This window comes from Anolis sagrei, chromosome 5, assembly GCF_037176765.1.
Source record: "Anolis sagrei isolate rAnoSag1 chromosome 5, rAnoSag1.mat, whole genome shotgun sequence".
Classification (NCBI taxonomy): Eukaryota; Metazoa; Chordata; class Lepidosauria; order Squamata; family Dactyloidae; genus Anolis; species Anolis sagrei.
The window spans coordinates 196,124,182-196,151,991 of NC_090025.1; the positions used below are offsets into that span (position 1 = coordinate 196,124,182).

General features: G+C 46.0%; 1 protein-coding gene across 1 annotated transcript in view; it reads right to left on the reverse strand.

The window, feature by feature from the left end:
* Positions 1–889: 889 nt before the first annotated feature.
* LOC137097139 (golgin subfamily B member 1-like) overlaps positions 890–27,810 on the reverse strand; it is a 39,194-nt gene continuing 12,273 nt past the window's right edge. The window contains exons 7-14 of the mRNA XM_067468521.1: positions 27,257–27,395; positions 25,802–26,007; positions 25,054–25,167; positions 15,378–23,867; positions 10,896–11,045; positions 7,029–7,133; positions 4,690–4,781; positions 890–977 (exon numbers count right to left, since the gene is read on the reverse strand). Of these exons, the coding sequence (XP_067324622.1) occupies positions 890–977; positions 4,690–4,781; positions 7,029–7,133; positions 10,896–11,045; positions 15,378–23,867; positions 25,054–25,167; positions 25,802–26,007; positions 27,257–27,395 (9,384 nt within the window). The remainder of the gene's footprint in view (positions 978–4,689; positions 4,782–7,028; positions 7,134–10,895; positions 11,046–15,377; positions 23,868–25,053; positions 25,168–25,801; positions 26,008–27,256; positions 27,396–27,810) is intronic.

Genomic DNA, 27,810 nt, shown 5'->3' on the forward strand with positions numbered 1-27,810 from the left:
ATTCACGGTCATTACCCAGGTGCTATCAATATTTCAAATGTTCATCAAAATAGTATTTTTTCATATGACTAGAAATGGTGTGTCATTTCTATCTAACATGCTTTGGTCACCTTGCAGCTCACAATTTTGCCTGGTCAATTGCATAGTTGTGTCCCTGGCCTGGTCGAGATAGAGGTCATATTTAATGATTGTGCAGAAAATGGAACTTCTACTAGTGTTGCTTGTCCTGCAACCAGGTAACAACCAGCTTCCTTGGAGACTAGGACGCAAGGGAACAATGGCTTCAAACTACAAGAGAGGAGATTCCATCTGAACATGAGGAAAAACTTTCTGACAGCGAGAGACGTTCAGCAGTGGAACTCTCTGCCCTGGAGTGTGGTGGAGGCTCCTTCTTTGGAAGCTTTTAAACAGAGGCTGGATGGCCATCTGTCAGGGGTGATTTGAGTGCAATATTCCTCCTTCTTGGCAGAATGGGGTTGGACTGGATGGCCCAGGAGGTCTCTTCCAACTCTTTAATTCTATGATTCTAAGAGCAACATGGGGTGAAAAATATTTTCTATACAACCTTTAAAGGCACAGTTTTCACCCAATTTGCACTAGACCAAATCTGCCTGCCATGTCTTGATTGGAGACTCAACGTGAGAGTCTTATGACATGATGTTTGACAGGGGAAATGGTGGCAGAGTCCTTCATCGGAGGCTTCTAAAGGGAAGGTGGGGAACCTCCCCTCTGGGATGTTTCCATCACTGGCAGGTGCTGGACTAGATGCCCTCTAGGTCCACTTTCCAACGTTTTTGAGTCTCTTAGACAACAGAACCAGTTTCCTTCTCTAGTCAGGTCTCATCTCAGGTGGCAGCACAGAAGAGGGTATTTTTGCAAGGGTCCTCCTTCAAACGTCCCCCAAATGTCCTGGATCTGGACTCTCCTCTCCGTGGGTCACCAATGGGTTGAGGAGCTCCTTGAACCTCGAGGTGTTCCTGTGGGATGAGCAGAGGTGGTTATACTACAGTTGGCCCTAGAATAACAGAATAGTTATTGGAAGTTGAAGAGACCACATGGGCCATCTAGTCGAACCCCTTTCTGCCATGCAGGAAAAGCACAAAGTATCAAAGCACCCCTGACAGATGGCCATCCAGACTCTTGTTTAAAAGCTTCCAAGGAAGGAGCTTCTAGCGGATTCTGAGGCAGAGAGTTCCACTGCTGAACAGCTCTTCTTACGGTCAGGAAGTTCTTTCTAATGTTCAGGTGGAATCTCCTCTCCTGAAGTTTGAACCAATAGACCTGTTGAGTCTTAGTTACCAGGGCAGCAGAAAACAATCCTGCTCCCTCTTCCTTATGACAGCCCTAGGGCTGAGAACGGCGGTCTACAAATGCAGTAAATAAATAAATAAATGACACCCTTTCACATATGTATACATGGCTATCATGCCTCCACTCACCGGGATTGTGGCGCAGCTGGCTGAGTGTCAGCTGCATTAAGATCACTCTGACCAGAAGGTCATGAGTTCGAAGCCAGCCCAGGTTGGAGTGAGCTTCCGGCCAATTTTGTGTAGCTTGTTGTTGACCTTTGCAACCCGAAAGACAGTTGCATCTGTCAAGTAGGAAAATTAGGTAGTACCTATGTGTGGGGAGGCGAATTAACTAATTTATGAGGCCATAAAAAGACTCCAGCAAAAAGCACTCCAGCAAAAGCATGCAGAGAATGCGGAAGTACTTCATCAGTGGACGATGAAAGCGACAGCTCCCCTGGCGGCCAGAAAAATGTTAAATAGCCTCTGTGTATGTCTATATACGTTGTATGTCTAACTGGCATTGAATGTTTGCCATATATGTGTACATTGTAATCCGCCCTGAGTCCCCTGCGGGGTGAGAAGGGCGGAATATAAATACTGTAAATAAATAATAAATAAATTCTCTTCTGCAGGCTAAACAGACCCAGTTCTTTAAGATGCTCCTTAGAGGGATTTGTGGTCATTTTAGTCACCCCCCTCTGGGCACTTTCCAGCTAGTCAAGATATCTTTTGAACTGTGGGGCCCAGAATTGACACAGTCTTATTCCAGGGAAAGCAGTCTGACCAAAGCTGAATAGAGAGGTACCATCACTTTCCTCGATCTGGACACTCGACTCCTTTGGATGCAACCCAAAACCCCATTGGCATTTTTACCTGCTGCATCACACTCTCATCTCATGTTCAACTTGTTCTCCTCAAAGACTCCAAGATCTTTCTCACATGGGATTCTGATGTCAAGCTAAGCCTCACCCATCCTGTATCTTTGCATTTCTTTTTTTTTCTGCCTAAGTGTAGCATCTCACATTTGTCCTTGAAATTCATTGTGTTAGTTTTGGCCAATCAGCTCTCTCATCTGCTGAGGTCATTTTGCATTCTGATCCTGTCCTCTGGAGTATTCACTCTCCCTCCACATTTGGTGCCACCTGCAAACTTGATAAGCACACCCTCTAAACCTTCATCCAAGTCATTAATAAAGATTGATTTGTTCTCTCTAGGTCTTTCAGAGCACCTCAGTGGCCAACTTCTGATGGTACTGGAGGAACTAGATTCCCAGAGAACACTTCTCCAAGCATTTGTGTCAGTCTAAGGCCAAATTCTGGTGCAAGCTGACCATAGGGTGGTGCTGGGAAACATAGAGTCTCCTAGGGAATACTTCTCCAGGCATTTATAGACCTTCCAGTACCATTCCTTGGTCAACATCTGCTGGAAATTGACCATAAAGCCAAAGTGGAGGACCTAGTGATTCCTCAAGATGTGATATCTCAAGTTGCAAAAGAAAGAGTAGTTTTTAAATTAATACAGTGTGGCTCCCATATCTGTGGCGCAGTACAAAATCCTTTTGCACAATTTTATTGGGTGCCTCTGCCAGGTGCTAGTCATAGTGTTGTGCTAAAGGACCTAGAAATGTAAGTATGGCATTTTCTAGATTCTTTAGCGTGATTCGATTGTATGCTTCCAATGGAAGATGACCATAGAATTATGCTGGAGGCCCTGGAAATATAGGAAAGGCGTTCTCTATAGCTATTTTCAAGGTCCTCTAGCATTATTCTATGGAATGCTTCCACCAGAAGTTATAAACTTCCAGCAGAAGTATTTAAAAATCTCTGTAAATAAAAATGTAATGTTCGTTTGTGGGATTAACATAACTCAAAAACCATTGGACGAATTGACACCAAATTTGGACACAAGGCACCTCTCAGGCCAATGAGTGACCATTAGTCATAAAAACACTGAAAAACACAACAGAAGGGACTTTAAAAGCAACCCCCCCCCCCAAATACATTACAATGCATGCACAAAGCCACATATATATACACAAACACACACATATACACACATCTATACACACACAAAACACATACACAGAAAGGGGGAAGGAAGGAAGGAAAGAGAGAAGGAGGCAAAGAAGGAGGGAAGGAGAGAAAGAAGGAGGAAAAAAAGGTAGAGAAGGAAGGAAGGAGAGAAGGAGGGAGAGAAAGAGAGAAAGAAAGAAGGCAAAGAAGGAGGGAAGGAGAGAAAGAAGGAAAAAAGAAGGGTAGAGAAGGAAGGAAGGAGAGAAGGAGGGAGAGAAAGAGAAAGAAGGAAAGAAGAAGGGAAAGAAGACAGGAAGGTGAGAAAGAAGGAAAGAAAGAAGGGTAGAGAAGGAAGGAAGGAGAGAAGGAGGGAAAGAGGGAAAGAGAAGAAGGCGGGAAGGAAAGAAAGAAGGAAAGAAAGAAGAGTAGAGAAGGAAGAAAGGAAGGAGAGAAGGGGGGAAGAGGGAAAGAGAAGAAGGCGGGAAGGAGAGAAAGAAGGAAAGAAAGAAGAGTAGAGAAGGAAGAAAGGAAGGAGAGAAGGGGGGAAAGAGGGAAAGAGAAGAAGGCGGGAAGGAGAGAAAGAAGGAAAGAAAGAAGAGTAGAGAAGGAAGAAAGGAAGGAGAGAAGGGGGGAAAGAGGGAAAGAGAAGAAGGCAGGAAGGAGAGAAAGAAGGAAAGAAAGAAGGGTAGAGAAGGAAGGAAGGAGGGAGAGAAGGAGGGAGAGAAGGAAGGAAAGAAGGAGGGAAGGAGAGAAAGAAGGAAAGAAAGAAGGGTAGAGAAGGAAGGAAGGAAGGAGAGAAGGGGGAGAGAAGGAGGGAAAGAAGGAGGGAAGGAGAGAAAGAAGAAAAGAAAAGGGTAGAGAAGGAAGGAAGGAGAGAAGGAAATAAAAAGGTGAAAGAGGGAAGGAAGGAGAGAAGGAACGAAAAAGAGAAAGAGGGAGGGGAGGGGAGGGGAGGGGAGGGGAGGGGAGGGAAGGAAGGAAGGAAGGAAGGAAGGAAGGAAGGAAGGAGACAAGGAAGGATGGAACCAAAGAGCAAAGGAAGCGAGAAAGAAACAGGTAGAGAAGGAAGGAAGAAGAAAGGAAAGAAAAAGAGAGAAGGAAGGAGAGAAAGAAAGGAGAGAAAGAGGGAGGGAAGGTTGGCCACAGCAACACGTGGCACGTACAGCTAGTATCCCATAAAGTTGTGGTCCCAAGCATTTTGGATAAGGGGAATTATAAAACTATACAAGTATTTTAAAGTTAAACTAAGCCTGAAATCCAAAGTACTTTGTCTCAAACATCTCTGAGAAAGGAGGTTCAGCCTGCATGTGCCAAAGGCCCAAAGGATGCTCAGAAATTCAAGACGAAGCCTGTATCCCAAGAGGTTCTCCCTGCTTCTTTCTCACCTTTCCCTCTTGGACTGCATGACGTAAGTCCGTTCCCGCTTCACCTTCTCCAGGTGACGCTTCACGGCTGTTTTTCGTCCATCTTGGTCCTGCTGGAAGACAACGTAAGAGCAGTCATCCCGAGCTTATACTCCAGGCATGGGCCAACCATCTGTTAGGAGTTGTGGGAGTTGAAGTCCCAAACACCCAGAGGGCTTAAGTTGGCCTAGATCTGCTATCCTTCTATTGATGAGTCCTAGAATAATTTTTAAAAGCTACATCACATTGTTGGCTTATGCTCAGTTTCTATCTTACTGAGACCCTAGATGCCTTTCATAGAATCCTAGAATCCTAGAATCCAAGAGTTGGAAGAGACCTCCTGGGCCATCCAGTCCAACCCCATTCTGCCAAAGAAGCAGGAATACCTCATTCAAATCACCCCTGACAGATGGCCATCCAGCCTCTGTTTAAAAGCTTCCAAAGAAGGAGCCTCCACCACACTCTGGGGCAGAGAGTTCCACTGCTGAACGGCTCTCACAGTCAGGAAGTTCTTCCTCATGTTCAGATGGAATCTCCTCTCTTGTAGTTTGAAGCCATTGTTGCATTGCGTCCTAGTCTCCAGGGAAGCAGAAAACAAGCTTGCTCCCTCCTCCTCCCTGTGGCTTCCTCTCACATATTTATACATGGCTCTCATATCTCCTCTCAGCCTTCTCTTCTTCAGGCTAAACATGCCGAGCTCCTTAAGCCGCTCCTCATAGGGCTTGTTCTCTTTCACATGGACTGTTTTCAAAACAGGTGCCTATTAGAGTTTGGTAGATTCATAGTTAATTGTAAAGTAAGGCGTGACTAAGCAGTACATAAGTTCTGAGTAAGTCACAGCATAAAAATAAGACCTGTAAACAATTAAGAATAGGCTGCAGTAGGGATGATGTAATGCACAAGGTGACTGGTTAAGGGGAATACCCAGCTCTTTAAGCCGCTCCTCATAGGGCTTGTTCTCTAGACCCTTGATCATTTTATGTGTCCAGAGGAGGGTGACTAAAATGATCAAGGGCTCTGAGTAAATCACAGCATAATGAATGAGACCTGTAAGCAATAAAGAATAGGCTGCAGTGGAGAAGGATGGAATGCGCCAGGTGGTTGGTGAAGGGGAATATACATTAAGCAAGCAACCACAGCATGTTTGGGCATCCCAAGTATAGGGGAGTGGTTGGGGCTTCCCTATAGAAGAGTGTTTGATGTGTTTGAATATGTGGATCAAATGTTGCTTTAAGACTTTTTTTTTGTTGTGTCAGGAGCGACTTGAGAAACTGCAAGTCGCTTCTTGTGTGAGAGAATTGGCTGTCTGCAAGGACGTTGCCCAGGGGACGCCCTGATGTTTCTTTTGTTGATGTTTTACCATAGTTGTGGGAGGCTTCTCTCATGTCCCCGCATGAGGAGCTGGAGCTGATAGAGGGAGCTCATCCGCCTCTCCCACAGGGAGGAGGAGGGAGCAAGCTTGTTTTCTGCTTCCCTGGAGACTAGGATGCGAAACAATGGCTTCAAACTACAAGAGAGGAGATTCCATCTGAATATGAGGAAGAACTTCCTGATTGTGAGAGCCATTCAGCAGGGGAACTCTCTGCCCCGGAGCGTGGTGGAGGCTCCTTCTTTGGAAGCTTTTAAACGGAGGCTGGATGGCCATCTGTCAGGGGTGATTTGAATGCAATATTCCTGCTTCTTGGCAGAATGGGGTTGGACTGGATGGCCCAGGAGGTCTCTTCCAACTCTTTGATTCTATGATTCTATGATTCTATCTGGCTACCTCTATTAAACAAACTCTAAAATTACAACAGCACAACAACAGAGAGGAAGCATGCAGGGACATCTAATTACCTCTCAACAAAAGTTTGCTCCAGGCACAGCCAGCCAATTGTATGCTAATCAAGGTGGTCAGTTGAAACATTCACACCTAGCTCCAGCAGACAAGAGTCCTTTGTCCCATCTGGTCATTCCACAGATATATAAACCCATTTTCCTAGTTCCAACAGACCTCACTACCTTTGAGGATGCTTGCCATAGATGCAGGCGAAACGTCAGGAGAAAATGCCTCTAGAACATGGCCATATAGCCCGAAAAAAACCTAGAACAACCCAAGATAAAAAGCCTTCCTGACTGAAATGAAGGCGATCCTTGCTGTTTGTTTACTCCAGAGTTACTAAGACTATCAGGACTCACTTCTGCTGCCTAGCTTGAAGTCCGAACAAGTATATTTAAAGGCTAGGAAAGTATCCAACAGTGCCACCTACCCTAGATCTGGGCATTTCAATGTTATTGCCAATTGGTGAGAAACTCTGTGTGTCTGAGCTGGTGGCAATTACCTGGCACAGGTGAGCAGCAGGAAGAATTCGTGGTTCAGTTGGGCTGCTTCCCAGAAGGTCCTCTTCCGATTTACGGCGTTTAGCAATCGACAGTCTCTCCTGGAACTGAAGAGAGAAGGCACTCTTTGAGAAGCAGGATTTCATTTTTCTTTGCTTTAGCAATGAATAATGGCTTACACTCTTGCTTTTATCCTACCTCACCCTCCTTCTTCCTTCCAAGTGTTTACAGGACTGTGGCACAGCTGGCTGAGTGTCAGCTGCATTAAGATCACTTCTGACCAAAAGGTCATGAGTTCAGAGTGAGCTTCTGACCAATTGTGTAGCTTGTTGTCGACCTTTGCAACCCGAAAGAGACTGACACCAGTTTAAAACCACTTCTTTCCATGGGATCCTATGGTTCTGCACCAAACCCCAGAGGATACAAGAGAGAGTGATCCAGGTTACAACCATTGCCTTCCATGCATGAAGGCTGCAAGTAGGAGGGTAACTAAAATGATCAAGGGTCAGGAGAACAAGCCCTATGAGGAGCGGCTGAAAGAGCTGAGAGGAGACATGAATGTATAAATATGTGAGAGGAAGCCACAAGGAGGAGGGAGCAAGCTTGTTTTCTGCTTCCCTGGAGACTAGGACGCAATGGAACAATATCTTCAAACTACAAGAAAGGAGATTCCACCTGAACATGAGGAAGAACTGTGAGAGAGAGCTGTTCAGCAGTGGAACTCTCTGCTGCGGAGTGTGGTGGAGGCTCTGTGGTGGCCCATGAGGTCTCTTCCAACTCTGTGATTCTATTATTCTAAGTATTTTAAGTCATGTGACGAGCTCTATGCCTCTCCATGCTTGAAAAAAGCCTGAGGAGTCCTACCAGGGATTGTGGCGCAGCTGGCTGAGTGTCAGTGAATTAAGATCACTTCTGACCAAAAGGTCATGAGTTCGAAGCCAGCCCGGGTTGGAGTGAGCTTCCGACCAATTGTGTAGCTTGTTGCCGACCTTTGCAACCCAAAAGACAGTTGCATCTGTCAAGTAGGAAAATTAGGTACCACCTTGTGTGGGGAGGCTAATTTAACTAATTTACGAGGCCATAAAAAAGAGACTCCAGCAAAGCTCTCCAGCGAAAGCATGTGGGGAATGCGGAAGTACTTCATCAGTGTCGCAGATGGACAATGAAAGCGACAGCTCCCCTGGCGGCCAGAAAAGTTAAATAGCCTCTGACTGTCTGTCTATATCTGTTGTGTGTTTTTGGCCATATATGTGTACATTGTAATCTGCCCTGAGTCCCCTGCGGGGTGAGAAGGGCAGAATAGAAATAGTGCAAATAAATAATTCTTCCCCATCAATCAATTCTCTCACTGATAAGTTACCTATTGTCTATTGTCTAATCTAATTGAAGTAATAGTCACATCTCCCCTAATTGCACCTGTATATTTTCATCTGCTTCTGCTTGGAGGGATACCCATAAAACCAAACAACCTCATCACATTGAGATGGAAAAGCACAGGTGACCATCCCTTTAAGCATAGAGAATCACCCCTCTTATATCGTTGAGACCGAATGCAGAACTCCCTGCCTTCACGCTGATCTGACCTGCAGCAGGGAGTTCCACAGTTCTCCAACTGCATGAACGTGGCCACAGCAGCAGCAGCAGTTCAAAAGCCTTCTCATTTCTTTGCTTTTCCCCTTTCCTAAACATTGTAACTAGTCCTCCAATAAAATGTATCAATTAATTGTAACTTTTCCCTCTCCATTGTGTTACTTTGTGTCCTTTACTGTCTCAAATTTTCCTTTCAATAAACCTTTCCTCTCCCAGGCGGCAGATGGCTGCCAGCTTTCCTGGGATGTGTTTCTCGCATCCCGGGGAGGCCGAAACTGCGTTCGTTTAAACCGCGGATACAGAAACCCGCGGATACAGAAACCCCTCGGGCCCCGGTATCCGCGAGTTAACGGATTGCTTCAAAAACTCTGCCAATCTTCTCCTGGGAGAATTCTAAGACTAACGGCTATCTCTGTTTTGCTCTGCTGTCCTTTCCGCCCCGGGAATAACCTTTTTTTGCCCCCAAAACCATATCCTGGAGTCCAGCTGTTTTTCTGAAGGCGCTGCCTCGCTGCCACCATTTAGTTTGAACTTTGACAGCTCTGTTTCTCTATAAAAATGTGTCTAAATGTACTGCATGTTTGTCTCTCCTGACGAACTATCGCGGTTTGACATCCGTTGAAATAAATACAACTCGGTGGCTTTTCTTCAACTTTGGGAAAATTCAGGAAAAATTCTTGGTTCTTTTCCTCTTCGCTCGCCAGAGTACCGGATCCTACTTGGTGGATCTAAGGGCTCCTCTCTCCCGGGCAGGAGCCTCTAAATTCTAGCTCGATATCATTGTCAGCAATCCAGTTTTGTGTTCTAGGGAAACAACAATATCCGAAAGCCGAGAGACCCCTTGCCCTGCCCAAAGCCCCTTACGTCAAAGGAGACTGACAGCAGTTTAAAACCACTTCTTTCCATGGGATCCTATGGTTCTGCACCAAACCCCAGAGGATACAAGAGAGAGTGATCCAGGTTACAACCATTGCCTTCCATGCATGATGGATGCAAGTAGGAGGGTGACTAAAATGATCAAGGGTCAGGAGAACAAGCCCTATGAGGAGCGGCTAAAAGAGCTGAGAGGAGACATGATGGCCATGTATAAATATGTGAGAGGAAGTCACAAGGAGGAGGGAGCAAGCTTGTTTTCTGCTGCTCTGGCTCCTTCTTTGGAGGCTTTTAAGCAAAGACTGGATGGCCATCTGTCGGGGGTGCTTTGGATGTGATTTTCCTGCTTCTTGGTAGAATGGGGTTGGACTGGATGGCCCATGAGGTCTCTTCCAACTCTGTGATTCTATTATTCTAAGTAGTTTAAGTCATGTGAGGAGATCTGTGCCTCTCCATGCTTGAAAAGAGTCTGAAGTGTCCTCCCAGGGGGAAATGTCTCAATGTGATGAGGTCGATTGCCGACGTTCCCTCCTTTCAGGACACTTCTACCTCTTTCATAGAATCATAGAATCAAAGAGTTGGAAGAGACCTCCTGGGCCATCCAGTCCAACCCCATTCTGCCAAGAAGCAGGAATATTGCATTCAAATCACCCCTGACAGATGGCCATCCAGCCCCTGTTTCAAAGCCTCCAAAGAAGGAGCCTCCACCACACTCCGTGGCAGAGAGTTCCACTGCTGAACAGCTCTCACAGTCAAGAAGTTCTTCCTCATGTTCAGATGGAATCTCCTCTCTTGTAGTTTGAAACCATTATTCTGTGTCCTAGTCTCCAGGGAAGCAGAAAACAAGCTTGCTTCCTCCTCCCTGTGGCTTCCTCTCACATATATATATATATATTGTCGTGTCAGGAGTGTCCTGTTGTGAGAGAATTGGCCGTCTGCAAGGATGTTGCCCAGGGGACGGCCGGATGATTTTTGATGTTTTATCATCCTTGTGGGAGGCTTCTCTCATGTCCCCGCATGAGGAGCTGGAGCTGATAGAGGGAGCTCATCCGCCTCTCCCCGGATTCGAACCGGCACAGGGCTTTAACCCACTGTGCCACTGGGGGCTCCACATATTTATGCATGGCTATCATGTCTCCTCTCAGCCTTCTCTTCTTCAGGCTAAACATGCCCAGCTCCTTAAGCCGCTCCTCATAGGGCTTGTTCTCCAGACCCTTGATTTCCAACCAGGGAAGACTGCATCATGGCTGGAAGTAGTTTGACTCATGTGACAAGGTCCGTGCCTTTCTATGCTTGAAAAGAAGCTGAAGTGTCCTACGATGGGGAAACTTCTCAATGGGATAACGTGGTAAGTGGGAAAACTATGCATTCCAGACCTCTTTAGGGCCAAGAGGTGAGCAACTCACCCTCAGGATCTGCCGCTCCTTGTCCCGCTGGCGCCGGAGCTCTCCCTCGGCTTGAAGGGCCGCCAACCGGTGCAGGGCTTCCTCCTTCTCCTCTTTGGAGAACCAGATGAAGGCCTTCTCTCGGCACGGAGGGCGCGGAGGGGGCGCGGGCTGGAGCAGAGGGGGCAGTGGGCCAGGCCAATGTCCATTGGGAGAGGAGGGTCTTCGGGGGCCAAAGTCCTACACCAAGGAGACAGGAGCAAGGCTTTATTTATTTATTTATTTATTTATTTATTTCAATTACTTTTACCCCGCCCTTCTCACCCCGAAGGGGACTCAGGGCGGCTTACAGACGAAGGCACAATTCGATGCCTGAGTTAACTAACAAAAATACAGAAAGCAATTCAACAGTTAACAAATTAAAAACATCAGTACATAGTAAAAATAGCAAAACAATCTCATGCTCAGTGTTCAGAGTCCGTATGTCCATTCCATTCCATCTGTCCTTATTTATCATCAGATCCTTAGCTGCCAGGATGACCAAAGGCTTGGTCCCAGATCCAGGTCTTCAATTTTTTCCTGAACGTCAAAAGGGAAGTCGCTGATCTTATCTCCCCGGGGAGTGAGTTCCACAGGTGAGGGGCCACCACTGAGAAGGCCCTGCTTCTCGTCCCCACCAACCTCACTTGTGATAGTGGCGGAGTCGAGAGCAGGGCCTCCCCAGATGATCTTAAGCTTCGAGATGGGATGTAGAGGGAGATCCGTTAGGACAGATACACTGGGCCGGAACCGTATAGGGTTTTGTAGGTTAAAACCAGCACTTTGAATTGTGCTCGGAATTGGATCGGCAGCCAGTGGAGCTGACGCAGCAGGGGGGTGGTGTGCTCCCTGTACGTCGCTCCGGTGAGCAATCTGGCTGCTTCTCGCTGGACTAGTTGAAGTTTCCGAGCAGTCTTCAAAGGCAACCCCACGTAGAGCGTGTTGCAGTAATCCAACTGGGATGTGACAAGAGCGTGGACCACCGTGGCCAGATCAGACTTCCCAAGGTACGGGCGCAGCTGGCGCACAAGTTTTAATTGTGCAAAAGCTCTCCCGGCCACCGCTGAGACCTGGGGTTCCAGGCTCAGCAATGAGTCCAGGATCCCTCCCAAGCTGCGAACCTGCGTCTTCAGGGGGAGTGGAACCCCGTCTAACACAGGCTGTAACCCTATGCCCTGATCGGCCTTACGATTGACCAGTAGGACCTCTGTCTTGTCTGGATTCAGTTTCAATTTGTTAGCCCTCATCCAGTCCGATACAGCGGCCAAGCACCGGTTCAAGGTCTGGACAGCCTCCTTGGTGACAGGTGGGAAGGAGTGACAGATTTGGACATCATCTGCGTAGAGATAACATCTCATTCCGAAACTCCGGATGATCTCCCCCAGCGGCTTCATGTAGATGTTAAATAACATCGGGGACAGAATTGAACCCTGTGGGACTCCACATGACAACGGTTGCAGAGCCGAACAGGTGTCACCCAATAACACCTTCTGGGTCCGTTCCTCAAGGAACTCGGCTTTCTACCGAGTTCTGCGCACAATGCGGTTGCATTCACCAGACACCACCCAAGACACATTTTTGTCAAGCAAGGCACATCCAAGTGCAACACACACAGGTACCCAGGTCGAGCTGATAGTGGAGGATGATGGGACTTTACTAAGGAAGCCAAAGAAGGTTAAGACAGAAAGGGTATTGTAGGAGTTGAAAAGAAAGCTGAAATTCTCTGCCAGTCGAAGCAGCAACACAATAGTTTTTGGATAGGGAATTTGGGGAGATGGAAGTAGGAGAAGGTTCAAGAGACAGGACTTTATGACCCACAGAATCATACAACCATTGAGTTGGAAAAGACCTCGTGGGCCATCCAGTCCAACCCCATTCTGCCAAGAAGCAGGACAATCTCATTCAAAGCACCCGAAATGTAGCAGCAGATAGGAGAGATAATATCAAGAGAGATCCTTTCTGGAGAAAGAAAAGTATGGCTTTATTTCCAGCTGGGACTCTGGTGAGGAGTTGTGTCCAAAAGCAAACCAGAGTGCCCGAGAAAGGTGTTGACTGTGTCTTTCATACACTTCAAATGCAAGCAAACAAAGAAACATGCTTCTACATACATTGACATCATTCTCTGCATCACTTTAGCATCATAGAAATATCAAATTCTATCTTCCAACATACAAAAGGCATGTCTCTGTATTTTTTTCCCTAAAGAGCAGCATACAGCTCACATTCATTAATCAAGGGGCCTACTTTGACCTGTCAGAAGGGAGGGGAATAGGCTCCTTAACAAGAAGGAAGGTGTGACAGCACGAGGGTGTAGAACTTTAAAGTGCAAAGGTTTAAACTGTATAACATGCCCAAACTTGCCTAGTTTGTAAATGTATAGTTGGATTGATTGGTTATTTGTAGCTGTCAATCAATGTTGTTTGCAGCAGTTGAATTGCTCCCTCAGCTCAATTGTTTGGCCCCACCTCTTCCTAGAAGAGGAGGACAGTGTTTTCTTCTCATTTTACCATCAAACTTTCTATCAGATAGATGTGAGAAAGAGACTTGGCTCTAAAGCCCTTAATTAAGTTACCTCTCATCACCAATTCTAAGGTTTTTACCCTTGGGACTCATGCTTCATGTCCAGATCACCCTGGACAACGTTGAGGAGACCCAAGCGCCTTCAAACCGGTCCTTTGGCATCAAAAGGAAGACTCTGTGCCTTCAACATAGGCCATTGGACTGGAGGTTGTGTTTGTTCCGACCTTCACAGCCATTGAGAAAAGAGGGAATAAGAAAAGCTTCTCAGCTGCGAAATCTCCTTGGACCCAAGACAACCAGAGACTGTAATGTATATTTCCTTTACCCCCTTCCTGCTTATTGCTTTAAAGGGATAACTCCTTGTGAACAATAAAACCTATTTTGAGTTATCTACAGTGTTTTGGTCCTTGGGAGTTCCAGTTCTCAAAAGCAGTGGTTCTCAACCTTCCTAATGCCACGACCCCTTAATACACTTCCCCATGTTATGGTGACCCCCAACCACAACAATTATTTTTGTCGCTACTTCATAACTGTCATTTTTCTGCTGTTATGAATCGTAATGTAAATATCTGATATGCAGGATGTATTTTCGTTCACTGGACCAAATTTGGCACAAATACCCAATACATCCAATTTGAATACTGGTGGGATTGGGGGAGGGTATTGATTTTGTCCTGTGGGAGTTGTAGTTGCTGGGATTTATAGTTCACCTACAATCAAAGCACATTCTGAACTCCACCAATGATGGAATTAAATCAAACTTGGCACTCAGAACTCCCATGAGCAACAGAAAATACTGGAAGGGTTTGGTGGGCATTGATCTTGAGTTTGGGAGTTGTAGTTCACCTACATCAAGAGAGCACTGTGGACTCAAACAATGATAGATCTGGACCAAACTTGGCACGAATTCTTAATATGCCCAAATCTAAACACTTAGTGGAGTTTGGGGAAAATAGACCTTGACATTTGGGAGTTGTAATTGCTGGGATTTATAGTTCACCTACAATCAAAAAGCATTCTGAATCCTACCAACGACTGAATTGGGCCAAACTTCCCACACAGAACCTCCATGACCAATAGAAAATATTGTGTTTTCTGGTGGTCTTTGGTGACCCCTCTGACACCCCCTCGCGACCCCTCCAGGGGTCCCGACCCCCAGGTTGAGAAACACTGCTCTAAAGGAAGGCAAGAGCAATCCCCTGGGGGAAAGATGTCACGTCTATGTCTCTTTCATTAAGAGTTATAGCCCCCAGGCGCGATGGTATAGAAGGTGCTGGGCTATGTTGTACCAGTCTCTGTATAGATAACATGTCCCCCTTCCTGGAATGTTCACCTCCCTCTTGCTGTGCCTGGACAACAACTTGGCTTGTCCTGTCAGCTTGGGTTTCTGATACAGAGAGAACTTGATTTTTCTTACATTTCAATGCTTGTAATGTACATATAATATATGCATAAATAAATATCTATTTTTCCAATATCTCCCCATCAGCAACAGACGGCCATCTAGCCTCTGTTTAAAAGCCTCCATAGAAGGAGCCTCCACCACACTTTGGGGTAGAGAGTTCCACTGCTGAACAGCTCCATGTGGGTTTAAGGCATTGGACCAAAACTCTGGAGACAACCATTTGGATCCTGTTTGACTTGGCCTTGGACAGGTGACACTCTCTCAGCACCAGAGGGAGGCAAAGACAAACCCTACTGAAGAAACTTTGACAAGGAAATCTGTGATAAATTCACCTTAAGGTTGTTATAAGTTAGGATCGACTTGAAGACACAATGAATACCATCTTGTGCTTCTCTCTAGAGAGCAGAGTCAAAAGGTGGCGTCTTCACATGCATTTAATTTACCAAGATTGTTGGATTCTATGATGACATTTTGAACACCTGCCTCATTGGCCCCACATCACCACCCACCCATCAACATCTCACAGATGATCTCCTTACCCCACAGGGTCGAGCAGTATTCTCAGCTGGGGCCACATTTGTGGAGATTTCTTTGAAGAAGCCCGTGCCGTGAGCTGCCGGCTCCCATCTCAGCTCCTCGTCCCACGTTCCAGGGCTGGGAGGAGACAGCATGGACACAACAGTGGTCTTCCAGGTTTGAGGAGCCTCCTCTTTTTGCTCCCATGGAGCTGGTTCCTCCAACCTGCCCTTTAATGCCCCAGATTCAAGGCGATTCAGGTCTGGTGGGCAAAACGCAAGGGCAGAAAGACCTCTCTGTTGAGTTCCTTCAGTCGACCAAACTCTTTCCTTCTTGCATTCTTGAGATGTTGGTGGTTCCTCCAGTTGCCAAGGTTCAATGCTCCCCATCTCTTTCTCATCTTCCTGCAGCTGGATCGAGTTTATGTGTCTTGATTTTGGAGATGGAAATGTCTCTTCTTCTCTCTGAAAATGCTCCTCTAACTGTTGGGTCTTTGGTTTCTTCTGATTCAGAGGGTGGAAGAGAGCTCTTATCTCTGGATCCTGAGATCTAAGACCTTGTGATGGTTTACAGAATGGGTCCTGGGGTGAGACGATCTGTTGAAGACCCTTTTCTCCAACCTGGGAATGTAGGTCTTCCACCCCAGTCAACAGCTTGCACTGGATGTTCTGGGTCATCCTTAACAAGTCTTGATGTTCAGGAGTTGTTGACATTGTGAGCAAGCTTCCCGTCTTCTCTTCTTGGGACTTTATAGGCCTTGTCCCCATTTCTAGCATCTTCTCTGCATCTTCAAAGGACTCCCACCCAGACTGTGTGGTTTCCTGAATGCAATGGCTCTTTGGTTCCTGGGACTGAAGGACATGAAGGCTCATCATCCCACCTGAAACCACTGGAGATATTTTTGGCACATCCATTTCTGGTACCTTTACTGCTGGTAAATCTGTGCTACCTTCTGGCTCCTTCAATGCTGCTGGTACCTGACACATTCCTTGGGCTTTCGGGGGAGACGGAGTGGCCTTCTGTGTTGCTCGTTGTGCCCCATGCACTTCTGAAATTCTGTGGACTATTGCTAGTGGCTGGTAAAATTCAGTACTTCTCCATTCCTGATGCTGAAGGATTTGAGAGGATGTGGCTGTCTCGGGATCTTCTGGTTCTAAGACATACTGGGTTTTTTGAGGATGAAAGTTCTCCTCATTCTTCAGTTCTTGGTGTCTTAGAGATTCCAGTTCATTGTGCAGCCTTCCTAGTTCCTGAAGAAGATGAATCCCAAACTGTGGGACCTCATGAGGAGGGAGTGACAACCTGGACTGTAGATCAACTACTGGTGGGCTTCTTTGTTCCTGAAGGAGGTCCTGGCTCATAGGCAGAGACTTCTGGGCTTCCATCAGCTCCACTTCCTTTCTGTGTGCGACTCCTTTGGACTCAAGAATCTTTGGGGATTCCAGGGTCCCTTCAACAACGTTCTGTATCTCCTGCTGTTGATGAACTTCCATCTTACTTATTATTTGGACATTACATGATTCTTGCTCTATGGATTCCTGGAGCAATTGTGTTCCTGGTTCTAGAGTAACCTGGCTGTGTCGACTTTCTGACACTGGAAAAGATACATCACTCCTCCTTAGCAACTCAAGTCCAAAGGTCTTGGATTTCCTAAGCAGGCTGCTCAGGAGTGGAGATCCTTGTAGATCTCTCTCTTCTTGGGGGTCAAGATGCAGCTGTGGTCCCATCAATCCATGTAGATCTGGTTCTGTTTGAACATATCCTTGGATCTGGGGAGGTTCATTTACACTCAGTGGATATTCCTGGAGTGTTAGAAGCTTCACATCTCCACATTCTTTCAATCCAAACATCTGAATGTCCCCCACTGCTTGGGAGCAAAGGACTTCTCCATTATTTCCAATTTGTTCCTGATTCTGGTTAGATTTCAACCCCATTGGTACTGTTTTCTGAGCCTCACACATTCTTTCTTCCTGCAATTGCAGGCCTACTTTGTCCTTCTGGGAATGATCTGGAAGAATTTTGGAACAAAGGACTACTGAGCCCTTAATTTTCTGAGGTTCTGATGATTCATCTTCCAGTTTTCTCTGTGAGTGATATATCTTGCTGTTGCTTGGACCTTGCAAGTCTCCCTCCAGTGCCAATGGCTGAAGGGTCTGAAGTTCCTGAAGGTCAAGAGACTTCGATTTTCTCAGAATCCATGAAGGAAGCAAAGATTTTGTTTCCATTGTTGATGAGGGCACCTGAGTTGGAGACTTCATCAGCTCAGGTGTCTCAGACACTTTCATCTGTGCTTCTCCAACTGGTAGAGGATATGAGGACCTTGAAGTTGTGGATTCAAGAGGCACAAAACTCTCTGAGTTATTTGGCAAACCCTCCATACCTTGCAGACGGACATGGAGCTGTGGAGCTCCAACTGGTTGAAGGACCTCTGCTTCTTTACATGCTTGGACCTGCTCGACTGTTGAGTTAAAATCTTCCTGGGAACCCAAGGCACATGGATTATTCTCTTCAAGTCCTTTCTGTGGTGTTGGTGTCCTCTGGAAACTTTTGTCCTTTTGTGTAGGAAATCCTGTTCCATTCTTTGAAATCTTCAAGTCTTGTAAAGAGCTCTTCACCATCTGTGCACCTTCTTGAGTAGATGGACATTTCCCCCAACTCTTCATCACTTGGGCCTCAGAAAACTCAGGGCATCCGGGATGGCCTTCTGGAGCTTGGGTTATTTCTGGTTTCTTCAACTCCTGGAGCAATAGAGCCTGTGGCCCTGATAGCTCATGGAGCTCAAGAGACTTTAACCACCTGAGAAATGGTGTCTGAGGCCAGGTAGCTTCTCTTACAAGGGAGGACTGAGGATGTCTTTGCAGAATTCCTGGTATTTCCACCTGGTTGTCTTCTTCTACTCCGAATCCACAGCTTCCTGCTTCACAATGTCCCTGGGAACAGAAGGTCTTAGAATCCATGATTCCTGTGAATTGAAGGTTTTCAAGATTCATTTGGGGTGATCCTTGAAGCTGAAGGACAGTCCCTTCCTGCTGTTCCTGGCTCTGGCATATGGTTGGTTCTACCACCTGAAGGAATTCTGATTTTAGCTCCAAAACATTCTGAAGAGGAAGAGAAGAAGGACCACTGTGGCTTTCTGTCCCTGGTTCTTGGGTTTGCAGTAAATATGGTGTACTATGGACCTGTACATTTTCCAAACTTATCTTTCCATTAGGTTTAAAGGATTGAAAACCTTTTTTTGTTGGTGTTTTCATCTGAAGATCTTCTGGGACCACTGTGACTATGCCTTCTGAATCCTTCTTTTGCTCAGATTTAATGGACTGAGGATCTTTTTTTTCTGTTGGTTTCATCTGGAGGTTTTCTAGGACTACTGAGGCCATTCCTTTTGCATCACTCTTTCCATCATACTTAATGGACTGAAGATCTTTCTTTTCGGTTGGTTTCATCTGGAAATCTTCTGGAGCCATCACAAAATCTTTTGTTCTATTCTCTGTCTCTCCTTGAATTTGGGGAGATTCCATCTCACACAATTCCTGTGGTTTTGGAGCCCGAAGTTTCATTATATCAAGAGACTTTGATTTTCTTACTAGTCCTCCTGAGGATAGGAGGCATTCTGTCTCACCAACTTTGTAGGAATAACACATTTGAGGCTTCTTGTCCTGTAACAGGGAGCCTTTCAATTCTTTCATCTCCTCAGGTGTAATGATCTTTTGCTTCTCTGAAGAGCTCTGTATTTCCTTGATGTCCTGTTCCATCTGGGGAGATTTCTCAGGTTGGGCACATTCCATTTTTTTTAGTATCTCAACCTCAAGGGTCTGAGGGCTTCTCCTGGGACTTTGGGTCAATTCTGCTCTTCCTGGGACTTGAGACTCTACTTGTTGAGAAGTAGACAACTCAGAACACATAGACTGTACTTCAAAAGGAATATCCTGAGCCTGTGGAGATTTGGGATCTCTCCTTTCCTGAAGAGAGGCAACTGTTGACAACATTCCTTCATTCAGAAAGATATATTTTTCTATTGCAGATGCCTCCAGATCTTGGGAATAGAGGTTCTTCTGGTCCGTGACTTCCTTTTGCTTTGGGGATTTGGGCTTCCCCTTCTGATTTTCCTGTAGATCTGTTTCTGGTGGCTCAGTGATCTCCTGGGGCTGAGGAGATACCAAAAGACACATGTGTTGCATTCCTTGCTGGGCCAACTCCAAGGTCCACCAGAGAAGAGGTGGTGTCTCTGGACTTCTACGCTTGTTGTGCTGAAAAAACCAGTTTTGTCCCTCAGGGGCTGGTTGTGACTGTAAGAGATCAGAAGGGCCTCTTTCATAGAATTGGAAGTTCTCAGGTTCCTTCAGTCCTTGCTGTTGAACTGGGTAACTTTGAGATGTTGTTTGTCTTCTCTGTGGATCTTCAGGGACTTCTACTTCTCTTGGTTCTTGAAGACAAAGGCCTTCTGGACACCTTTCTTCTTGCAAATCTGGGAGCTGAGAGTTTGGTCTGTCTGTTAGAGATATTCCTTCAAAATGAAAGATTTCACAGTCTGCCTGAACTTGAGGAGTTTCTTGTTCCTTCAGCTCTGATGTGTGAAAGATCTTTGGGTCTTCACATCCTTGTTTTTTATGGAATTCTGCTTCCGTATCTAGCTCTCTCTGTGATGGGACCATTTGTAACTTTTGCAATTCCTGAATTTTTGGAGCCTGTGATTCCTCCTGGGAAAGCTTTTGGGGAAAAATAGTCAGCTCCATTTCCCTCAGATCTTGAGTCTGAAAGATTCGTGGCTTTCTCAACTCAAATGATTTTGCCTTTGTTCCTAAAGTTGTCCACAGAAGAGGAGGAGAAGTGTCTGGACTTCTATGTTCCTTGCGAAGAAGGACCATTTTGAATGGTGGGACAGAACCCTGGGCCTCTGAGATTTCTAGGTACTCATTGTCATGAGGTTGAAGAGTCTGTGGAACCATCAGTTCTTGTCCAATTGCCTCTGGATCTTTGAGTTTTTCTGGCACTCTTTCTTGTGTTTCAGAAACATTTGTCATTCCTTGAGCTTGAGGTGTTTCCAGACTCATTTTCAATTCACCCTGAAGGTCCTTCTCCTGCTTTAAAAAAGGAGATATCACCATCTCAGGAAGAGAAGCCTTAGGTTGAGGAATCTCTGGACTTGTGGACAGCATCAACTCAGTCTTCAAGCTTTCTTTCCCTGTCTGTACCTGAGCTATCTCAGCTTCTTTAGATTCTTGAAGAGAAATGGACGTTCCATTCTGACATTCTAGTGTTTTCTGGGTCTCTGGTTGCATTTGTGATCTTTGTGATTGAACTCTCAGAGTCTCCTTCAGCTCTTGGGTTTCCAAGGACTGTGGTAACCTAAGCTCTAAAGATTTTGACTTGAACTTCAGGGCACCCCATAGAAGAGGAGGAGTTTCTGGGCATTTGCTTTCTTGAAGCTCACTTGTTTCTATGAAGGTCCCTGAATGCTTTAGCAATTCTGTCTCTGTCTGAGGTGATTCCTGCCTATGAAATATTTGTGGCCTTCTCTGTAGAACCTTCTCAACCAAGGTGTCCTCCAGTTCTCTCATATCTTGAGGCTGAATGTCCTTGATTCTTCCAGGGGTGAGCACTTTTGATTGTTCTGGAGAAATCCTAGATGTTTTCACATCTTGATATTCTCTCCCCACTGGTAGATCTTCTGCCTGAATCTGAGGAACTGCTGGTGACTCCAGTCCCCGAGGATGAAAGATTGCTGGACTCCTGATTTCCTGTGACTTTTGGGTCTCTGACTCCATTGATGGCTCTCTCTGAGGCTGAACCATGGATACTCCCTTCACCTCCTGAGAAAGCTGAGGGACACACATTTCTTTCTGTGTTGCTTCCTCAGCCAAAGTCAATTTGAATTCTGAGCTTAGAAAAACATGTGCCTCACCCAACTCAAATGATTTTGCTTTATGATCTAAAACCCTCCATAGAAGAGGTGGTGATTCTGGGTCCATGAAGATTTGTGGAATTTCTGCATATTTTTGTAGAGTGCTTTGTTGGGCAGATGAACTCTCCAGGCTCTTTTTTTCATGGGGTTGAGGTTCTGGTAGTGACTCCCTCAAGTCAGGAGATGCTGGCTTATCCATTTGTGTTTGCTGCATGGTGTGGATCTCTGTCTGCCTTCTTTCCTCAGATGAAAACCCATCCATTTCTTTCACATCTTGAGACCTGTCCCCATTCTGGGCCATTTGTTGCACTTGAAGGACTTTCTTTTCCTCCAGAGGCAATTCCTCTGGTGGAGGGATTTGTGTTTGTTGACTCTGAGACAGGAAGTCCTTTGACTGTCTGTCTTCTCTATCTGTCTGTGGATGCTGGGACTGTTCAGAAGGACCTTCTGGCTCCTTTGGTTCTTGCAAGTGAAAACCTGGTGTCCTCTTCACATCCAGAGACTTTGACTTCCTCCACAAGAATCCACAGAAAGGAGGGGTTTGAGGGTGATGAAGTTCTGTTCCCGTCTGGCCTTGTGTAGTTATTTGACTCTCTTCTATTGGGTGATTATGATGACCTCCTTGAAATGCAAGATCAGCTTGATCCCTTTGCAAAAATTCAGACCCTTGAAATACATCTGGGCCGCCCAGTTCTGTTTCTTGAAGTATCTCAGATACTTTATGTTCTCTTCCAGATATTCTGGTATATGAACTTCTCTGTGGGGCTTCTGCAACATCCAGGTTCTCCATCGGTCTCCTTTCAGATTGTGGCACATCCATTTCCTCATGCAGGTGATCTTGGAACCTTCTTCTTTCTTGCATTGTGGTGGTAAATTTTGCTTGTTGCCTCACTTCCTGTGTCCGTCCTATATCTTCAGGGTCCAGAGACTTTCCTTTACTTGCCCGACCAATATGGGGTGAGAGGTCTTCTGTTTCCTCCTGACAGTCAGAGTGAATAATTTGGGTCCCATGAAGGATTTCCATGGAAGCCTGACAGATGTCTGTCTTCTGAGCTTCAGGACTGGGAACTTGTGTCTCCTTTGAGGAAACCTCAACAGCCTGTAACTTCTTCTTCAGCTTAGATGCTTCTACTTCCTTCTGCAAAAGTTCTGGTGTCCCAACACTCTCTGGTTTACTCTCTGGAAATGTCTGGCATTGGAGACCCTCCCTCAAGTGTTGGTCCTTTAGAGCTTCCATCTTCTTCTGAGGAATTTCCTGGGCTTTGGTTCCCTTCCATTCCTGGGAATGAGGGGCCTGAGGATATTTATGTTCTTGCTGAATCTCTGCTGATCCCACATATTCATTGGCCCTTGATAGCTCTTGGGGCTCAAGAGATTTTGATTTCTTCAGAAAAATGCTTTGGAGTTGGGAAGGATCTGGAATATTCTGTTCCTCCTGACATGGATCTTTGGAAGATCTCGTTCCAGGAGCCTGAAGGGTCAGAGATCCTTTGTAGGCCTTCAAGATTTTTTGATGCACCTCTGAATCTCTCTGCTCCTCAGGTAAAAAGACTGGTGTCCTCTGGGTCTGTAAAGTCTTACAGTTTCCCTCATCTTCAAGCACAAATACCTTTTGCTGAATCTTGGGGGGCTCTTGCTTCTCTTTGGGGGAAATGTGACGTTCCACATCTATTCCTGTCCTCATTTCATCTTGAACAATTTCTGTTTCTCTTTGTGGTTCACTAGAGACCTGGGTATCTAGAACTCCCATCTCCTTCTGCTGTTTCACTTGGGTATCTAGAACTCCCATCTCCTTCTGCTGTTTCACTTGGGTATCTAGAACTCCCATCTCCTTCTGCTGTTCCATTTGCAGAGGGATTTCTGGATGTCTTAATCCTTGATGCAGCAGAGTTTCACTTGCTGCAAATTCCAGGGATGCCAAAGTCTTGGACTTCCTAAGCAAAAGCTCCTGAGATGTCATCTCTTCCATCACCACAGCTTCCTGAGATACTTCCTGCTGCTGTGAGGAGTCCTGTAGGCTACCAAAGTCTCCATCTCTTCCAGCTTTGGGGTCCTTCCCCTCAGATAATTCTGGAAACCAACAAGGAACTGGGGACTCTTCTTCTTGAGAGTCAAAGACTTCTGACTCCATCCCTCTTTGGACTTTGGAGAACTTCATTCCTGTCTCCTGTTGCTTTGGAGATTGATGGGGCACAAGGCCTTCCATTTGCTCCTGGGTTTCTCTTTGACTTAGAGGGATCTCAAGGACCTTCTGTAGATCCCTTATATCTTTGAGATCTTGTTGGAAGTCCTCTGGAGTCTGAAGTTGTTCAGGAAACTCTTGGGTCTGGAGTAACTTACGGTGCTGTTGCATCTGTGTTTGGGGCCTATCAGCTTCAGCCTGAAGTTTGAAGGTTCCCACATCATGGTGCATGATTTGTTGAAGATCAGGTTGGGCTGAAAGGTCTTCTGAGGTCATCTTGATGAGTCTCTTGTCTTCACCTTCCTTTCCTTTTTGGAGAGAGCCAAGGATTTCTTCCCTCCAAAGTGTCTCCTCTGTTGGGTTGACTTCTGGAGGGCTTGGTGACGTCTTATGAATGGGACAAACTTTCTGGTCCACCTGTAAGGTTCCCTAGGAAAGAAACAAAAGCAAAATGTACAACATATATGTAGAGAAAGAGTTGGGAAACATGTTATTTGAATGTTGAGAAGAATCTTGGAAGGATGAGAATTTTCACAGTTCAGGTCTTTTTCTGTGCAAAATTCACACAGAGTTTGTTTGAAGGCAGTGGGTGCAAATGTCCTAAATGGAGTCCAGCTAGAATGGTATGGGCAAGTCACGTGGTCTTTCCAGTTGTTGAGGAGCTACAACTCCCATCAGCTAAAGATGTCATAGAGCAGTGTTTCTCAACCTTCCTAAGGCTGCGACCCCTTAATACAGTTCCTCATATTGTGATGACCCCCAACCCTAAAATTATTTTCGTTGCTACTTCATGGCTGGAATTTCGCTTCTGTTATGAATCGACATGTAAATATCTAATAGGCAGGATGTATTTTCATTCTCTGGACCTTGGGAGTTGTAGTTGCTGGGATTTATAGTTCACCTACAATCAAAGAGCATTCTGAACTCCACCAGAAATGGAAATGACCCAAACTTGGCACACAGAACGCCCATGACCAGCAAAAAATAATGAAAGGGGTAGGTGAGCATTGGAGTTGTAGCTTGGGAGTTGTAGTTCACCTATATTCAGAAAGCACTGTGGACTCAAACAATGATAGATCTGGACTAAACTTGGCACGAATACTCAATATGCCCAAATGGGAACACTGGTGGAGTTTAGGGGAAATAGACCTTGACATTTGGAAGTTGTAGTTGCTGGGATTTATAGTTCACCTACAATCAGAGAGCATTCTGAACCCCACCAATAGAATTGGGCCAGACTTCCCACACAGAACTCCCATGACCAGCAGAAAATACTGTGTATCCTGTATTGTCGAAGGCTTTCACTTCTGATCTCACCTCTGAGGATGCTTGCCATAGATGCAGGCGAAACGTCAGGAGAAATGCCTCTAGAACATGGCCATATAGCCCAAAAAACCCCACAAGAACTGACTGTGTATCCTGATGGTCTTTGGTGACCCCTCCAACACCCCCTCGCGACCCCCCCCCAGGGGTCCCGACCCCCAGGTTGAGAAACACTGTCATAGAGGCTGGAGGGAGACAAGGGTTCAATTTTGTCTCTCCTCTCAGTGCCAATGCTTCCTTGTACCTGATAGCTCACCTGGGGACAGGTAGGATGGAGATGTTCCCAACTTACCTGCATTGGTTGCTGCGAAGAGGAAGCATGCAAGCGCTGGACCAAAGATATCAGTGGAGGTTCTTGAAGCCGGGAAAGGAATTTCTCATAGAGAGCTGGGCAGGTTTCTCCTTCCTGTTTGGGTAAGAAAGTTACTTTTTCTTGTAAGTGAAGGCTGAAGCCTGGCAAGGACATATTATAGGTCTTTCATCCAACTTTAGCCATCATTTTGGGAACAGTCAGAATAGAGTGTGGTTTGAGGGTCAGAATAAAACACTGAAGGCCAGAGTTTGAATCTTTGTTTGGACATGAAAATCCCCAGGTGACCTTGGGCAAGTTACATTCTCTCAGCCTCCGAGGAAAGTAATGACAAACTTCTCAACAACCTCATTGATAGGTTCACTTTGGGATTGCTGCGTGTTGGAAAGACCTTGATGGTAAACAACAACAACAACAGCAGCAACAACAACAACAACAACAACAACAACAACAACAACAACAACAAGGCAATGTACTGTCGAAGGCTTCCATGGCCAGAATCACTGGGTTGTTGTAGGTTTTTTTGGGCTATATGGCCATGTTCTAGAGGCATTATCTCCTGACGTTTCTCCTGCATCTATGGCAAGCATCTCTTTGCAAACCTTTTTAAACGCCTAGATATCTCTACCCTACACTTGAAGCCTATGTAAGTGGGATGTTTGTAACTCTGGGACTGCCTGTATGTCCCATTCCCACCTTTCCTGCCCTCTTTCCTCTTAGCATTCCTCACCTGACTGCTTGCAATCTGGGCCAGGTCCACCAAGGCATGGATCAGCTCCTGCTGCTGCTCTTGCTGCACGTTCACCAGCACAGAAATGGCACAGTCCTGCCAGGAGACCGCAGCCTGTCGGGTGACCTGAAGCCGCTCCCGGGACATTGCCAGCACCTGGGTGAGGGCTTCCCTCAAGGAAGGGGGTGCCGCAGCCACGCTGCTTTCTGTGGAAGGGATCAAAACACAGACAAAATAGAGATGCCACGGAGTGAAAAAGGGTTCTACTATCGCACTCTGTAACACTGTGATTTTTGTTCCTAGGTTATAAATGCCATTTCCTAATTGGCGCTATCATAAAACCATGAGAAAAGTTTACTAAAATGCAAAAATATTATTTCTGAGGGAGGGACATCCGACTATAGCACGCTTTGCTCGAGTTCTCCAATGAGAATATCATCACAGAGTCTCAAATCTCTTAGGAAGACAAGTGGACAAATGTCAACATGCTGGAAGAAGCAAAGACCGCTAGCATTGAAGCAATGGTCCTCCGTCATCAACTCTGTTGGACTGGTCACGTTGTCCGGATGCCCAAAGATCACCGTCTCGCAAAGCAGTTGCTCTACTCCGAACTCAAGAACAGAAAACGGAATGGATTGTTGTAGGCAACTGTCTTCAATAACTTCTTCTTCAAAGGAAAATCCCCGTTTTAACTTCTCCCAGCCTGACTGTAAATCTAACCCTTACTGATGTGGGCTCCGCTGGGTCGAACTGCATCTCGAACATCGAGTGGACCTACCAGCAAGGCAGTAGATGTTCTCCAGCTGGAGTTTTTTGGTCTTTAGGGCTATTTTCCTGGAAATTATTTGGATACTCTTAAGACCTTTCTCCCCCGAAAGGTCTTAAGGGTTGAAGCTTTTGTACAGGGGAAGCTTGCACACATCCTATACATAAGCTTACCTTGCTGAGACTAACTAAACATGGCTCCCTTCCCAATTGCCCTGAGCAAGGGGCGGGACCAAAACTTAACAATGATGGACAGGTGACTTGCCCTATGACTGCAACCAAATAAGCCACCTTCCTGCAGAGTCCCTGAAACCTAGGACTGCAAGCAAACATTTAATACAAAGCAAATAAAGTTGGAGCTCCTGGTACAGCTGTACCAGAACAACTACATTGGCTATTGCTGCAAGTAATGACAGTGTGAATAAATTGCCAATATTTGCTTGAGATAGTGCTTGCTATTCTGGAGGGACTCTTGATTTTTTGCATCTCATAGACTTAGCAGCATGGGGATTGGGTTAACCAGTTAAAATTCATGAGTAAACCAGGTTTCTTAAAAAAATCTGAAACATTTCGGGGGGGGGGGTGTTGAACCCCTACCCCCCCCTCGCTACAGGCCTGCTCCTCCCTCCTCCCTCCTCCCTATGACTTTCCCTCCCCTGTGAGATGGCTTACCCACCCACCCTGCTGTACCTGCTTCCAGGTGGCTCTGCTGTTCCTCACCATGGCTTTGCCCCTGGATGTTCTCCTTTTTCTCCAAGTTCAACAGGATCTGGACCAAGGCGTTTCTGTCCCTTTCTTGCTGAATCAGCAGCCGGTCCAGCAGAACCTGCTGTGGAGTGAAAAAAGAGCAAGCTTAGCGCTTGATTACACTCTGCAACATGATTTTTGTTCCTGGGTTATCAATGTCATTTCCTATCATAGAATCATAGAATCAAAGTGTTGGAAGAGACCTCCTGGGCCATCATCCAGTCCAACCCCATTCTACCAAGAAGCAGGAATATTGCATTCAAATCAACCCTGACAGATGGCCATCCAGCCTCTGTTTAAAAACTTCTAAAGAAGGAGCCTCCACAACACTCCGGGGCAGAGAGTTTCACTGCTGAATGGCTCTCACAGTCAGGAAGCTCTTCCTCATGTTCAGATGGAATCTCCTCTCTTGTAATTTGAAGCCATTGCTCCATTGCGTCCTAGTCTCCAGGGAAGCAGAAAACAAGCTTGCTCCCTCCTCCTCCCTGTGGCTTCCT